Source organism: Penicillium robsamsonii, assembly GCF_028829455.1.
Source record: "Penicillium robsamsonii strain IBT 29466 chromosome Unknown utg000007l_segment0_segment0, whole genome shotgun sequence".
In the NCBI taxonomy this organism is placed as follows: domain Eukaryota; kingdom Fungi; phylum Ascomycota; class Eurotiomycetes; order Eurotiales; family Aspergillaceae; genus Penicillium; species Penicillium robsamsonii.
Window position 1 is genome coordinate 265,336 of NW_026643225.1, and position 16,265 is coordinate 281,600.

General features: G+C 47.8%; 7 protein-coding genes across 7 annotated transcripts; 3 read left to right on the top strand and 4 right to left on the bottom strand.

Moving 5' to 3' along the window:
* Positions 1–1,754: 1,754 nt before the first annotated feature.
* N7447_010378 (SMI1/KNR4 family protein) lies at positions 1,755–3,434 on the top strand (the record flags this gene model as incomplete). The annotated part of the gene is made up of 2 exons (XM_057234640.1): positions 1,755–1,765; positions 1,820–3,434. 2 exons carry the CDS (start codon positions 1,755–1,757, stop codon positions 3,432–3,434), a joined length of 1,626 nt encoding a protein of 541 aa, XP_057080860.1.
* A 582-nt stretch (positions 3,435–4,016) lies between these two features.
* Positions 4,017–4,709, bottom strand: N7447_010379 (uncharacterized protein; the record flags this gene model as incomplete). The annotated part of the gene is made up of 1 exon (XM_057234641.1): positions 4,017–4,709. One exon carries the CDS (start codon positions 4,707–4,709, stop codon positions 4,017–4,019), a length of 693 nt encoding a protein of 230 aa, XP_057080861.1.
* A 772-nt stretch (positions 4,710–5,481) lies between these two features.
* Positions 5,482–6,787, top strand: gmtA (GDP-mannose transporter; the record flags this gene model as incomplete). Its single annotated transcript, XM_057234642.1, has 4 exons — positions 5,482–5,724; positions 5,779–5,866; positions 5,926–6,297; positions 6,354–6,787. 4 exons carry the CDS (start codon positions 5,482–5,484, stop codon positions 6,785–6,787), a joined length of 1,137 nt encoding a protein of 378 aa, XP_057080862.1.
* Positions 6,788–7,788: 1,001 nt separating this feature from the next.
* Positions 7,789–9,308, top strand: N7447_010381 (25S rRNA (uracil2634-N3)-methyltransferase; the record flags this gene model as incomplete). Its single annotated transcript, XM_057234643.1, has 3 exons — positions 7,789–8,014; positions 8,255–8,871; positions 8,892–9,308. The coding sequence occupies 3 exons, from the start codon at positions 7,789–7,791 to the stop codon at positions 9,306–9,308; spliced, it is 1,260 nt and encodes a 419-aa protein (XP_057080863.1).
* Positions 9,309–9,402: 94 nt separating this feature from the next.
* Positions 9,403–10,781, bottom strand: N7447_010382 (FYV10 family protein; the record flags this gene model as incomplete). The annotated part of the gene is made up of 4 exons (XM_057234644.1): positions 9,403–9,834; positions 9,887–10,081; positions 10,138–10,671; positions 10,728–10,781. 4 exons carry the CDS (start codon positions 10,779–10,781, stop codon positions 9,403–9,405), a joined length of 1,215 nt encoding a protein of 404 aa, XP_057080864.1.
* Positions 10,782–12,344: 1,563 nt separating this feature from the next.
* N7447_010383 (UbiX family flavin prenyltransferase) lies at positions 12,345–13,037 on the bottom strand (the record flags this gene model as incomplete). Its single annotated transcript, XM_057234645.1, has 1 exon — positions 12,345–13,037. The coding sequence occupies one exon, from the start codon at positions 13,035–13,037 to the stop codon at positions 12,345–12,347; it is 693 nt and encodes a 230-aa protein (XP_057080865.1).
* A 660-nt stretch (positions 13,038–13,697) lies between these two features.
* Positions 13,698–15,851, bottom strand: N7447_010384 (Zn(II)2Cys6 transcription factor; the record flags this gene model as incomplete). Its single annotated transcript, XM_057234646.1, has 6 exons — positions 13,698–13,738; positions 13,793–13,869; positions 13,915–14,697; positions 14,747–14,978; positions 15,028–15,284; positions 15,331–15,851. 6 exons carry the CDS (start codon positions 15,849–15,851, stop codon positions 13,698–13,700), a joined length of 1,911 nt encoding a protein of 636 aa, XP_057080866.1.
* Between the last annotated feature and the right edge of the window lie 414 nt (positions 15,852–16,265).

Here is a 16,265-nt window from a genome sequence, read left to right on the forward strand (position 1 = left end):
ATAGTACCGTGTGGCTGAACAAAGGCCGCAAACATATGGGTAAGTCGCGGTACGAATGGGACCCTGTTGGGGTCAAATATCAGGGTGCGGTTGTCGGATTATGCACCTACTTCCCCAACCTTGGTGGAAATGGCTGCCCAGGCATGCATTTGAGCCTCTATACGTGGTATGACACCGCTAAAACATGGTTCAGTCGTTGTGGTCGTCCTGACAGGGTTAGCAATGACAGCGTTGTTTCAGACCTACGTCTCCCTATAATGCCCGAGAAGATGAGACCAGTCATAGCGATGGTGTGGATGACGACGAGGATACCGAGGGCTTGATGACTACTAGATGCATTGTACTAACACCTACAAAACAATCGATGATATCCCTGGCGATATTGGATATTTGTGTGGGCTAGTTTTCCTATTGGAGACAATGCGGACGATGCTCGAGGACGATATCAAGAACTACACTGATCTTGTAGCCGACGGTTACGAGAAAAATTCAAAACATACTCCAACGTATGGTGAAAGGAGCCTCAGATATCATCCATAACTTTTACATGGATCACGGCACTGATTACTTCTCGTGCATTGTGGCGGAATGGAAACCATGATGCGGCCCATGCATGATCGAATTTGGTACAACAGCCGCACAGGTCGTTATTGTGCGCAAAGAAAATGGGATGGGACAGTGTCATCCACAGGAACAGCCAACTACCTGAACACCAACCGAAGAAGCCATACCGTTGAAACGAATCAGAATTGGCAGATTTTCTGATTCCAGTGTGGAGTCTAGCCTATGAGAGCCTGCTGATCTTAATATTCCCAAGGTCTTTTTTTCCGTTTAGGCTTACAATATAAGTTTTTCAGTAATAAGGATCTACATGGAATAGTTTCGTAGCTTAAGCTAAATGGCCTATACGGAGTACTCCGATTAATTTCTATTTTGGAACGTGGACTTTCCCCCTATTGTTAACCCTAATTCCTATTCGTCCGCCACAGGCGTTTCCCCGAGATCCACTCACCTTCGGCCTAATTTGATATCACGTCGATTTGGGGAACGCCACTTCTCCTATTCTGGGTTCCTGTGTATATATCTTTTGCCTGACAGAGTTCTGGCATATCAGGAATTCGACTCTTTCATCGATCTCCTGAAACTTAATCTGAACTGCTTTCGCCGGGTGTGGGACAATGGCATTCAGATAGGTCCAGTGCCCACGTGTAGTTGTATCTAGCCTGGAAGACACGATGTACTGGATGCAGTACATAATAAAATACACATACTTGGCAAGACCATCCATCGTTTGATTCGCATTCAAAAGCTTATGATGAGTTGTCGACATCATATCAAAGGATCTACATACCAGATGTCCAGACTTCGCTGAATGCAGCCAGGGGTTAACTAGAGTCATATCATAACAATTAAAGTAAAGAACCTCACTGTTTTTAGATGAAAGAAGTACAGATTATATTAATTTCAAGCCTTCAAAATCTTGTGTTTCCAAAGAAAAATAAAGAGAAAGCCATCTATTTCCCCCCTTCCACCTTTTCTCCGTCCTTACCTAATTCTGGATTCTGGGACTTTCAAGGTTGCCCCTACCACAACTTCACGTCTTTACATCTTCAACTACTTTCTTCATTCTCCCCCTGGAATTTGAATTCTATTGCTTTGATTATTCCCGCGACGGACACGTTTTCCCCTCTCCAATGACTGATTTCACGATCTGTTAACCCCCTGCACCCGTTTTTTTCCCCTACTGTGACACCATGGCGAATATGTTAGTCTACCTCTAGATGTCTAGATAAGGTCCATGTCCGCTGACATGATGCAGGTTGAATTCGACATGGCGTTCCTTTTGGCATACCATGACCTCCTATGACCGTCATGCCTCCCACGACTCCCCCTACCGTACTGGGAGACACGTCCCTCTCAGCCAAAGTCGCCACGAGCCGCTCACATCTATCGCAACCAGCGCAATCGAATCTCGCCCAGACCTCTCTAACCCCTACGATGACGAGCCCACAAAAGGATCTGCAAGTGCACAAGCATCCGAGTGGAACGGCTCCCCCGACGGCTTGGGCTCTCCCACCCACCCCTACTCACCGGGGATGAGGTCGGCCGCATCTCAAAAGAGACGATCGAACGACCAAGCAGAGGGTGCACCGGAGATTCAAATGCAAAGTTTCCACGATGGAGCGCCACCGCCGCCGCCGGTCGCTCACTCCTGGAGGAAGATTGAACGCTGGTTAGAACAGAATTATGAGGAACTCCTTGACCAGCTCGGTGAAGGATGTACCCAGAACGATATTAACGAATTGGAGCACGAACTCGACTGCAGTCTACCATTAGAGGTGCGGGAATCGTTGATGTTCCATGATGGCCAAGAACGCGGCGGCCTACCCACCGGTGTCATCTTCAGCGCCATGCTACTCGACTGCGAGGAGATCGTTCAGGAATGGACGAACTGGAAAAAGGTCAACGACGAATATCTTAGCAACGCAACTATGATGCAAACCCAACCCGCATCCAGCTCTGCGGCAAGCTCCTCCGCGGCTGGTCCGTCTCGGCAGGCCTCATCCACAATGTGGCAATCGGAGCTGCTCGATCGTCAGGACTCCCAGCCTCCCGGTGCAGTTCAAAAATCGTACGCACACCCCGCTTGGATTCCCCTCGCCCGTGATTGGGGCGGCAACAACCTTGCCATTGATCTGGCACCCGGCCCCGCTGGAAAATGGGGCCAAGTGATTATTTTCGGCCGGGATTACGACTGCAAATACGTCGTTGCCCGATCATGGGCTGCGTTCCTCGCGACTCTCGCCGACGATCTGTGCAGCGGCCACGCCATTGTGGATGAGCACACGGATGAACTGAAGCTGAAGCAATTCAAGACCCAGAATGTGGAGCCCCCATACCTGGATATTCTGCGCTGGCGGACGGATCAGAAGTATGGCCGCCGTGCACCTCGCCGGAAGGGCCCCGTGCCCAATGGTCTTGGTGTGAACGTTTCAGGCAACCGGTCCAGCAGTCGGGAGTCCCCCTACGGCAGCCCCACGCGCACTGAAGAACGAGGCCGCTCACCACACCGTTTCTCCAAGGGTGGGAATGCCCAGAGTCCCAAGACGCCATTCGGCGTGTCCAGTCCTCTTGCACGCGTAACTGAGGAGACAACAAGCCCCATTGTTACCGCAGGACCTACAATCTCCGAAGACGCCAAGGAAAACGGCAAGGAGCCTCAGACTGAAGATCTCATGGAGGTGGTAACCCCGCAAATCTCCAACAAGGAAAATGAAGGGTTCCCCAAGCCCAATGAACTTAAGGAGTCCGACAAGGCCGAAAAGGCCGACAAGGCTGACAAGGCTGACAAGGCTGACAAGGCCGACTCCGCGGAGTCCTCAACTGCCATTGAGTCGGAGGTCCTCGGCGAAATGAAGAACGTGGCTATTTAGAATAAGCCTTGCTTTTTGAGTCCGAGCAGTCTCGTTTTCTCTTGAGTCTCGGTTTTTCAAGGGCATCCGGCGTCAATGTGGAGCTTATGGATGTGCGACAGCGTTCTACTTCTACTTCTACTTCTACTTCTACTTGTATAGAATTCCCCCCTGTTCCTCTTCTAGCCTCGGTTTCGCGGCATTTGTTGTAACTCTAGGGTGCTATTTTGCTCTGCTTCTGCGTTTTTTCCTTTTCGTTTTGGTTTTCCTTTGCCGTCGAGATGGCTCTGTGTTTACGGTCTCTGATAATTTTTGCCTGTAATTCTATGATGACAGTCTTGCCTTTTTCTTTCGTGTCTGGCTACAATCCCATTGACTTTGATCCTTCGGTTTTCAACATCAAGTTACCCAAGACTTCCCGGAGCATAGGAATAGTCTACTTCAGAGCTTGTATAAGCCTCAGAATATATATGGATATATGGCATGGGTATGCTACTAAACATCCGACTATGAACATCACTATAGGTCATCAATCCGTTAATATACAGAAATCATGAATCAACAGCCCAATACCCTGGGTATAACCTTCAAGAAAAAGGACTATTACTCCCAATCATCATCGTCGTCGTCACCACGGTTTCTCACATTGGGATTAGCATCCCGAATCCCACGTCTCCCCTTCTTTCTCCCAAATCCTCTTCCACCAGCATCATCACTATCCTCCTCCTCTCTCACATCATCGTCTTCATCCCCAGCCCCAATCTTCACCGCCAAAAGAATCCCCTTGAAAACCAATCTCTTCTCCAAAACCCTCACATCGAACCCTTCAACCCCATCAAATCCCCTAGCATCAAGCCCTTCAAACCCAACAACCCGATCAAGCCCAACCCCATCTTTAAACCCAATAACACAAGGCAAAACCTTAATACCAAGTTTCTGTGCAATAAAAGGCGTGTTACGCACATCCACCCGCGCAAACGAGACCTCGTAGTGAACATTCGCCAATTCTCCAAGCTTCATATCCATGACCGCGCACCGCGCAAAATCTGGATGCGCAAAATGCACTAGACATCTGCTCGTGCGCGTCGTGAAATCCAGCACGGACTGGTCAGACGAGAGTGTTGGGTAAACTTCGTTTTGGATGAGGCCTGTGGTGCCGCTTGTTGCGCGTGCGGAGTGGTTGTTTTTTGTGGCTGCCAGCTCGGCATTGAGTTGGTGGATGCGTTGGTCACGGTAGAGGGTGTCGTCTTCGTTTTCGAGGGCGGCGAAGAGGGCTTCGTCGTCTGAGTCGGGCATTTTGGGGATGTGCGGGGGGTGGATTTGATGGTTTGATGTTTTGGGATTTTGTGTTTTTGGTAGGTTTGGGTTATTGGTCTGGCTGGTTTTGCTTTTGAGTACAATGTCCCAATGTAAAGGTGTAGATTGGTATTTTCGGGGGAGTGTGTGGTTAGGAGGGTTGATGTTGGAAGATCGGGAGCTCCACTGGTATTGGGCTCGGTACGGGGTAGTCTATGCGTGAACGGCTTTGTATTTTTTGTTTTTGGTCTTCTCGCAGTTTGCAATTGGAAGGATGTCTGTATTTCTTTTATTTCTTGTTCCTTTGGTTAGTGGAGCAATTTTGGCATATTCTTTAGCCTTGTAGAACTGATGATCTACGCTATGCCCATAGCCATACTACATATAGAAGTACAAACGCATTGCTACCAACTATGTATATTGTATATCGTCGATCAGCCTCAATTGAGTTTTTTTTTATTCAAGCCTTATCCAACAGTAATTGACTGATATATGTTGTACAATAGTACGGAGTAGATGTTTCACTCTATAAATAAAATCCTGAGTCAGCACCCCTTAATGCCCTGCTTAGGTAACATTCATGTCTGCTTCCGGCCGCGAAATCTGTTGTTGTCAGATCTCCTCTGGCCTTTTTTCTTTGGTCAACTTCTCGAACACCTTTTGTTCCTCGACTCCCCTAGATATATTCTAGGTGCTATTCTGTCATTTCAGTTCTTCACCCTTCAAACAAACAGCCGATAAACCCCTCCCCCCTATCTGCGACTCACTCAACATGGCCGAAGACAAGAAATCCGACGACTACACCGTCGACATGAACAAGGTCGACTCAGGAAACAAGGAGTTCGAGGCTGCGCCGCTACCATCTCCCTCGCCCCGCGCTGCTCCCGCCATGCCCAGCCACCCCGCGTTACCCGTTCTGGCATACTGTGGTTCGTCAATTATGATGACTGTGATGAACAAATATGTTCTGTCGGGCTTGGACTTCAACTTGAACTTCCTCTTGTTGTGTGTTCAGGTATGTGGTGGCTTTTTTCAGTCCTTATCCGAAACGAATTGCTAATGTCAATAGTCTCTGGTCTGCATTGTTGTAATTCAAACATGCAAATCCATGGGTCTTATCACCTACCGTGATTTCAACTCCGATGAGGCCAAAAAGTGTACGGTCTCCGATTACTATAAGATGAGATATGTGACAGCTGACAAGATTCCATATTAGGGTTCCCGATTACGCTACTCCTGATCGGCATGATCTACACTGGTTCCAAGGCCCTTCAGTTCCTCTCAATCCCCGTCTACACTATCTTCAAGAACTTGACCATTATCCTGATCGCCTATGGAGAGGTTCTCTGGTTCGGTGGCTCAGTCACCAACCTAACTCTGTTCTCCTTCGGTCTGATGGTTTTCAGCTCGCTCATTGCCGCCTGGGCTGATATCAAGCATGCTGTGGAGAGCACCGGTGACACCTCCAGCAAGGTCTCCACTCTGAACGCTGGATACGTCTGGATGTTGATCAACTGCCTGTGCACCTCGTCTTATGTCCTGGGCATGCGCAAGCGCATCAAGCTGACCAACTTCAAGGATTTCGACAGTATGTGGTTTTTTCAGTCTTGTTTCAAATGTTTGCTAACATGACCTTCTCTCCAGCCATGTTCTACAACAACCTCCTGTCGATCCCCGTCCTGATTGTTTTCACCCTTCTAGTCGAGGACTGGTCATCCGCTAACCTCGCGCGCAACTTCCCCGCGGCCAATCGTGACGGGATCTTCTTCGCCATGGTTCTGTCCGGTGCCTCCTCTGTCTTCATCTCATACACCTCCGCATGGTGTGTCCGCACTACCTCCTCCACCACATACTCCATGGTTGGCGCGCTCAACAAGCTGCCTATCGCCGTGTCGGGTCTCATCTTCTTCGATGCGCCAGTCACCTTCCCCAGTGTTTCCGCCATCGGTGTCGGCTTTGTCAGTGGTATTGTGTACGCCGTGGCCAAGATCAAGCAAAACGCTAAGCCCAGAACCGGTGTTCTCCCCGCACCAGTTAGTGCCAGCAGCCAGAGCATGAGAGACTCGCTGCGCTCTTAGTGCTTGAGATGGCAATATGCGCCTGACTGGTCAGTGCATATAGGAAAAGTCAACTGCGTCCACGGTGCTCCTTTGCATGTGACATTATGATTCACGTTTCATTGCAGCCGAATTCAAGGGTCTTGTCTGGTCTAGTGGGAAAATCCTGCGATCACTTTGGTCGGTGTTGGTGTTCGATTGCTTTTTCGCCCTTGTTTTCTGTTATTCTTCCACCCCTTCGGAATACACTTAAGGGAAACTGTTACCTTTTTACGGTTTCTCCTGGCCACCCCTGCTTTTGGTCTACGGTATGATTTAGTAATTCTCCCTTTGTTTTGACATGCGGCCATAGCATTTGCCTGTCTTCAATGTATATAGCTATGCCGCGATCTGTTTTTTTTTTAATAGAACGTGTCTTTTGATAACTAATATGACTTATTCTGCTCATATCACAAAGTATTCAGCAGGCAGGCAGAGTCTGTTACGGCGAACTGGCATTTAGAGACTGCCGTACGATTGGGACTACTACTTAGGCCTAAAAAGAGAGGAGGGAGAGAGTTATATTGCAAGAGGAGACGAAACTCCGAACTATCTACCTATCTGAGGGTCGATGCAGAAATAAAAGGTTCTAGTATAATATTATCGAGAAAAATAAGCATTTACACTTGTATCTTTTATATGGTCTGCCTGGTAAAAGGTACACTGACGTTTGGGTGGCGAACCCTCCGTAAGGAGGGTCTGTAATTTTTGTGAAAAAAAAAAAAAAAGCAATGGCCGATTACAACTCAGATGGGTTTTAAAGAAGAAATTTTACAAACTAAAGGTTCAGAAGGAAGAAGAAATTGAAAAAAAGGGTCGAGAAAATTGAACTGAAGTCGAGAACGTCGTATACTTCGGTTCTTTGATTATCCGGGCTGATATTCTTTTGCATCATCTTCCGGCCGCAGACATGGGCCGTAGCTCCAATCCCTTTCATACAGCTTTCTTTTTAAAAGAGAACTCACTTCTCTTCACGCTCAGTCATGCCTCGCAATAATAAGAAAGTCAAAAATGCCCCTCCGCCGCGCGCTCGCGGACCAGGCAAACCATCTGGCTCATCTTCCAACCCTGCCAAGGGACAGCAGCATGGCAATGGGCAAAAGCAGGGTAGTGGCAACGGCAATGCACCTAAGAAAATATCTTTGCAAGCAAATCAAAGACCTATCGTGCCTTTCTTGAGGAAGGATCGAATTCTCTTGGTTGGTGAAGGTGAGCTTTTCTTCTGTTTTAGTTGACATCATTACTCGACGTTCTTCACTTTATGCAAGAATTGCGTTGGAATCAATTTATATGCATATATTTTTTTCGTGGTATCCATACGCAAAGCTATGTTTTCACTTCAATATACAAGATTGAAACCAATATGCATTCCTGTGTAAAAACAAGAATCAAAACACTTCAACGAATTACCTACTATACCCGGAAAGCAAAAGTTCTAACATCTACCAGGTGACTTCTCATTCGCCCGCTCGCTGGTAAAACAATACAAGTGCCGCAAACTATGCGCCACATGCTACGACTCCAAGGAGACACTGTATAACAAGTACCCGCAAGCTCCTCAGAATGTCTCAGATATCATTGGCGCATCAGCAAAGCCAGAACCAGCAAGCGAGGAGAGCGAGAAGCAGGGCGAAGAGAGCAAATCCGGAGATCAGCACTCAAGCAATGACGCTGAAAAGCAGCCAGAAGAGAGCAAATCCGAAGACCAGGCGTCCACCAACCCCAACCCCAATCCCAACCAGCAAACCCCCAAAGTCGTCTTCTCCGTCGACGCACGCAAACTCGGCACTCCAGCTGGCGGCGGCAAGGAAATCCGCACAGGTTTCACACGCCGCGAGCGCAAGAGACCGGCCTGGTACCAGCAGGACGAGCCAGTAGGACCACCGTACCAGCCTGGCGGGCCATGGGATGTGATCTGCTTCAATTTCCCGCACGTTGGCGGGCTGTCTACGGACGTGAACCGGCAGGTTCGTTCGAATCAGGAGCTGCTGGTTGCATTCTTCAAGGCCTGTATACCGCTTGTTTCCAAGCCGCCGCCGCTTATGGATGCTGATGATGATGAGTGGGTGTATGCGGATGGGGGGAGAGTGAAGAGGAGGATGATGAGGAGGAGGAGGAGGAGGAGGAGGAGGAAATAGCAGAGGGTCAGGAGCTAGGGAAGGATGATGATACTACCGGGAAGGGGTTCCGGACTGGACCTGGGCAGATTCTTGTGACTCTGTTTGAGGGGGAGCCGTATACGCTTTGGAATATCAAGGATTTGGCGAGACATGCGGGGCTGGTTGTTGTGACTAGTTTCCGGTTTCCTTGGACTTCTTATGATGGGTATTCGCATGCGAGAACGGCGGGACATATTGAAGGAAAGGATGGGGAGCGTGGAGGATGGAGGGGAGAGGATCGGGAGGCTCGGATGTATGTCTTTGAAGTGAAGCGGAAGGAGCAAACCAAGAAGGGAGGGAAGAAGAGGGCTAGAGATGATGATTCTAGTGATGATAGCGAGTAAAGGTGGGATGATAATTATCATGTTTAATAAAACTGTACAAATTGTACAAATTGAGTTATAGCTCATTTCATCGTTGGTAAATGCCTACCCGAGTTCACATAATGTACACTTTCTTCATCTCGTCCTCGTGGAAAACCTCTCCCGTTGTTGGGTCTTTGACGTTTCCTGATTCCACTGATCCCATCTTCTGGCTGATTTCCATCAGCCTTTGCTTCCCGTAGACTCGGCCGTTGGGTAAAACTATTGGGTCGCTTTCCACATAACTCTTTGAGTGGTGAGCATATGGCATTTTGCGTGCAAGCTCATTCAGTTCGGTTGAGCAGATAGGACACACAGATGTCGACGTTGACTGTGAATTTGAGCTGGAAGATGTGTATGCCGAATGGCACAGAGGTGTTTTAAGAGCTGAAAGGCCTGCGGAAAGTGCAATATGTAATAATGGCTGTGATGGCAATGAAAGCAGCTCGTGGTGAGTCTGAATGAAAAGTTTGGAGAGGTAGTTCCACCGGTCAAGCGCAAAGAGAGTCTGTACTGTATCAGTAAAAGCACTACTGATCAAGTGCGAATGTTTGTCTTACTTTGTAGGGCTCGGCTCTTGTGTCTTGCGTGAAAACCAGTAACCCCGCAGCGCGCATAATCTCCGAATTCTGAGATTGATGGTTCGGTATGAGGTATTTCTTTGCGTGAATTATCGCCTCAATCTTCTTAGACTTGTCTTGTGTCCTAACCATCTCGATATATTGCTGCAACCGGAGTTCAAATTCGAGATTGTGCTTTATAGGCGGTGGGTTAGCCGAAGTTCAAAACAGCGGAAGTCATTCCAACTTACCTGACTCTTCTTCAGCGCCGCCTTATTCTCTCCGCACCACTGCAATGCCTCCTTCGTTTCCCCGCGCCGCAAGCTCTCCACAACCCGTTGGCACTGCGTGAATACACCCAGATCGACAAGATCCTCCACGCCCCTATCCTGTGCCAGCTGTTTTCCACTCTCCGAGTAACCCGAGCGCAACATGTGATCAACAAGCAAACGATCCAGCCGTACCCTTGACCACTGGTCATACTTGACATCGGCTAGGCTCGGGATCTTGTGCAAGGTCTCCAAATGCTGAATACGCTTGTGGGACTGGTTGTGGATTTTCTTCTCCTCCTCCTGCAGGCTTTCCATTTTCCTTTTGAGACCTTGCATTCTGGATATCATTGCGTCGAGTGCAGCGAGAGTCTGTTCGGGCGTTTGGGTGTTGGATGCGGCGGCGGTCTCTTTGAGTGCAGGGATGACATATTCCTTCTCTCGCTCGACAGCTCGTTGTACGGTTTTAAAGTTCTTGCGGGCCAGTTCATGTGGCAGTCGAAGGAGTGGTTGGTCCTGCGTAAGTACCTTTGTTAGGGTCACGCTTTAACATGGTGCGGAGTAATGATTACCAGTATGATGTGACTCTCTGGGTTGAGCTTGGTGGAGGTCAGTTCTGCTGCCATTATGATAGTTCGCAGATCTCTTTTGATCTTGGATCCCGAGTCCGAAGGATAATAGTCGAGGATCACAGTCTAGACATGAAGTTGAGGGGAAGGAAATGCGGAGAGAACGGTCACGAGATCCACATCGAGGACAAGCCATTGACCGCCTCCATTTGCGGTTATACCACACCACACATTCAAGTTATACTTCCTTAGTGAAGATCCTAATATCTAGAGTGGTATACATTAATTAATACCCTGGATCTCTGTATTAAGCTGACACAAAGTGACTAGATTAATAATAAAACAGCAATCGGGTAGTTTTGTGTCTAGAAAGGCCGACCGATGCTTTTGTAGATCATTATCCGACCTAGTATTATACACTCGAATTTTAAGATGTTCTCCCGGTGTGGTTTGTTCCGTATACAACTTCCCTTATTTAATCCCTCGATAGTAAGGCTTTTCCGTACCCAAAGTAGTACTCTGTGTAGATCATAAGGAAGTTATATAGTGTAGAAGCGCAAATACAAAAAGGATGGTGTCTAAAGAGCTGCCCGTGGACTCATATACAACGTATAATTCGATCCTCTTTCAAATTTAGGGGTATTTAATATTTGCCTTATAGATTCTAGATTAACTAGTTCTCGCACCTTTATTACCTAATCCTAAACTAGAAGATGTCTATCTTGGTTTTTTATTCCCTGCTCCCTGATTATACTAAGTTGCGCAACCGATTCACCACTAGATCTCCGAGGTCGACTCCTCGGGCTAATAAGCTTCATTCTAAGCTTATTCGCGACTCTAAAGGTCTATGTAATCAGTCTTTTAAGATACAAAAGTATTTATAGCGAAGTATAGATACTAATCCAATATTAGTATCGGTTGAAATGCTTGGCAGGTATTAGGCCCTGATCCAAGGATAAGGTAAGCCGACTAGGGAGGGCCAAAGTCGGGCCAAACTGCATAGGTACTCAAGGTCACACGTGAGCACCTGGCGCTTATAAATGCTTTCATGGTCTTGATCGATAACGGTAGGCAGCACCAAACGGGGGCCAACTTCTTCCACACGACAATCAACGACAGACTAGATAGTCCAAAAGAATGGACATTTAGAGACAATCTCTCATTTACACAAGACTTGCTTCCTGGCCTGGAGTTTGATTGCCTTCAAACAGTCGACTTGGGGATGTTTCCACGATTGTCAAAGTCTTTTGTTTTGGTAAAGTTGCTGGCTTATCAGATACCAATAGGTAAGGGCCTGTTTAGTCAGTGAGCCCCGGAGCCAAGTCAGTCACCTCCTAGGGCATCTATTAGAATTGCTATTCTGCAGTTATATTGGTCTGACGAGTATGGACTCCACAGCCACTTCACGAGTCATGAGTATACATTGTTCTTCATGTCTAAGCATTCGGCCGCTTACAACGTTGTGTACACAAACTTAGTAAGACAATAATGTGCACATCTGAGATTATAGCCTGTTGTTTATCCAGGCTCCTTCTATATGAGGGAACGTAACTATTCAACTCCGAAAAACACCATAACAATGCACAAATCAAGGCACACCGGTTCTTCACATGGAGATGCTTATTTCTCCCAACCCTCCCATCTAGCAAAGTCACCTGTGTCCAAATCAAACAAATCCAGCATCCGCCCGACACTCTGATCAACCAGATCATCAACCGAAGCAGCGCGGATGTAATACGCCGGCACAGGGGGGAAGATTACAGCACCAGCGCGTGAGACCTCAAGCATATTTCTCAAATGAATATCACTCAACGGAGTCTCTCTTGCAACAAGAACCAATTTTCTCCGCTCTTTAAGCATAACGTCGGCAGTCCGTGATATCAAATCATCACAGAAACCACTGTGGATAGCGGCGAGAGTCTTCATACTGCACGGCACGACGATCATACCATCAGCCTTGAACGAGCCACTCGATATAGGCGCAGCCATGTCGTTGATGCTATGAACATGGTCGGCGAGCGCCTTGACGTTGGATGGGTGGTAATCCGTTTCATATTTGATTGTGGCCTCGGCCCACTTGCTCATGACCAGGTGGGTTTCGATATTGAGGCGACGAAGAGCGACGAGGGCTTTGATGCCGAGGATTGCGCCTGTGGCACCTGTCATGGCTACGACGATGCGTCTGCGTCGTGTGGGCTGGGGGACATGGTTGTGTTGGGTTTCCATTTTCATTGGGGTTGCTTCGGACGGGCTGCCACTGGGTGAGGCGCGAATAGACGAAGGTGTGTGAGTCTCGGAAAGAAGGGGAAGCATTCGGGTGGAAGTTGAAGATGTAGAGTTGGCTCAAGTTGTGGTTGTAGTTGTGGTTGTATGGTGTGTGAAGATGAAGTCTAATGCGAATGTCATTTCAGATCAGTACCTACGACCATTTATACCAAAACAGTGACAAGAACTTTTTTTGGTTATCCACAATATTAAGAAAATAATAAGCCGACTTCCGACGGGCTTGTAGCAGCTGTGAAACGGCCCGATTTCAGTATACAGATGATCCACTCCGAGGCTCCGAGTATCCGAACTTCCAAGGTTGCCGAGTCGAAGCACTTAGTGCTACTTGAGATTCGAACTGCATAATCTGTAATGAAAGCAGTCTCTGCAAGGGTTCTCTTTGGATTTGCTGTTTAACATCATTTTATTATAATTTGCTTGTACTGTGTAGTCTACAGGTGCTTTTTTCTGCACCGTACATGTTTGCTATGCTTCTCCTAACTATAACGAGGACTAAACATTAGTTCTTTTATCTCCCTTTATATTTAGAATCAGATATATATATATATATATATATCTTAGGTCTCTCGGGCACCTCAAAAAATGTTTGTTATTTTGCTTCCATGGGTGTATCAAAGCAGCAGAGTAACCCATGGATATCAATATTATGTTGTAGTGATGATTGGGTCGTTGCATAACGCATTGGTGTCATAGGAAGCCGTTTTCTTGAGCAAAGTCGAACATCGGAACTGCACGGACAACGTCAGCTGATATTCACAATAAAACCCATCATAGGAGATTACCATTCATGATCGAATCAAGATAAGATACAGGCGAGTTGTCAATCGGGTTTGCAACATCGAAAAACGCATCAGGCATACTAGAGACGTCAGTGGGAGCCATTATGCAAGGCATTGGTACTCACCCGGATCCGAAGAAACCAGGATTGAAACCAGGTCCTGCCCATGTCTCGTTCTCACGAGCACTGTTATCTTGCTGCCGGTCTAAAGCACCACGAAGAGTAACCAAAGCACGAATATGTCTCGCAGACAACCAATGAATATCATTCTCTGCACCTCCTTCCTCGATTGTTCGGGAGTCCGATGAAGTGAACACATCAATGACGCGCTGCTGTAGGTCCCGACATTCAGGGTCATTTCGAGTTTCTTCCCACATATAGAGAAGCAGAGTTGAGCTTAAAACAGTATGCACCATGGACCAGCTACGCAGTGGTATCACACTCAGCGCCTGGAAATCGAGAAATGCCCGGGAAGCTTCAATCAGGCTTCCCTTTGCCCGGTTTCGTAGAATCTCGGTCTGAGGGAGCTGTGGTTGCGGCTGAGACTGTTTCATTGCCGGGCGGCATACCACGGACACACAGAAAGACGAATGCATTCTAAGTGCTAGGTGCTCCAGGTGCTCCTGCAAAGTTGTGCAATTGCTTCGTATCTGGAGATGGGGTTTTCCGCCTTGGTATAGTGTATCCAAGCGGTGTAGCGCTTTGACTGCTCGGTCAAACTCACTGGCACCGGAAGATTCTGGCCGCATGATATCTATACCGAGGCGACAGAGGGAATGCATGATCTGAAGATATGACAGGTTGTCTTTCTGTAAGGTACTAGGGTCAGCCGACCACCCAGTTACCGTGACGATTGGCGGGCGATCGTAGCTCATCGATAACAAGCTATCTTGCCAGACTATAGTGGACCTGATTGACTTTAGTAATATGCGAGCACCACAACAAAGCCATTGCTCACCAAAGTGTTTTTGCTTTGGCTCGCACATATTCCGGACAATGAACATTGCTTCGCTCTGTGTGTAATCCCATCGTCTGAGCAAGCCGAACGGTCGTTCCTAGCAGCGCCCAAGCCGCGTCTGATTGACCCATGTTCTGTAGGGTGTTGCCGATGATGAGAAGTGCTTGTATGGTGTCGAGGGACGGTCGGAAGAGGAAGTTGGCTAGACGGAGGGCATGGAATGATCGGCGGACTGTGACTGTCAACAGGCAGTATGAGAAGTAATAAAGACGTGGACCTACCGAAATCAGTTGCCAACTCCAATCGTTGGGGGTACCCAATATCTGAATAATGAGCACCAGCAGCCAGGGCAGCTAGTAGGAGACTGATGTGACCAATTGACTTGTCTGTCACCCAGCGATCAGAGATTTTGTCATGCTCACGCAGTTCCCCCGCGGAGTATGCGTTTAGATACGTGCAGAGATCCAACTCGAAGCGATCCATATCAGCGATAATCGGATTGAATGGGTGTGCTGTGATTCGGTAGTAGTGGAAGAATCTCACAACATCAGCAGGTATTTTCTGTCAGGCCAGTGGGGACATACTTCAAGACTTCACTTCTCTGGGGTAGAACACTGAGTAGGAGGCTCCACCGTTCCTGTGGGGTCTTCAGGTCCATGAACGGGTAACTATTGAAAGTATTTTGAAGACCCAGGACCGATCCCAGATCAGTCATAGATTCATTCCCATTCGATGCCCTTGAACGCAATATCGAGACGACCGAGTTATCCCCGGAGTAGACATAATTCTTCACCGCATCATCTAGTCGAAGAGAGGTAGAAACCGGCGGGCTAACAACAGCATCGGCTTGTCTTCTTGACTGTGGGCGTGCTGGACTTGGCGATGCAGACTGGGCACTAGCAGCTTGGGAGGGCTCCCTCCTCGAATCTCGGATGGGATCATAAGTGCAAATATGCGGGTGATTCCTCTTCTGGCAAGTGTGACAGGGTTGAGTTCCATCACATTTGACTTTTCTTTTCCGGCATGGATAGCATGCTCTTACTTCCCGTTCTTTGCGCTTAAGACGGAGTACTCGGTCGGCTTCGCCGTGGCTTGGCGTGTTCATATTCCCGAGGAAGCCGAGAGGCCGACTTCCGAAATTGAGAATTTTTCAGAGCTTAGAGATCAGTTTGGTCAGATGAATCTTTTAGCCATTGACACAAATGCCACAAACATGTCTGAAGTGGAAGTTGGCGGATATGACTTTTTGCCGGATGGCCGATATGTTACACGTGCACGGGCCATGAGTTCGATGTTGGAGATGTATAGATCTCGGCTTCAGATCCGGGCTCCGACACTGCTGGACATACAATAGCATAGGTGTTATGAGGTTAAAGGGGCTATAGATATAGTTCAATCAAATTTTGATATTGAAGCGTTGTCAAAGAATAGAATTGTCCTGAGCGTACACTTTATACGCAAAAATCCGAAAACAGTTCACAGTTGACGAATATCAAAGAATTAGATTGTATATTCTTCC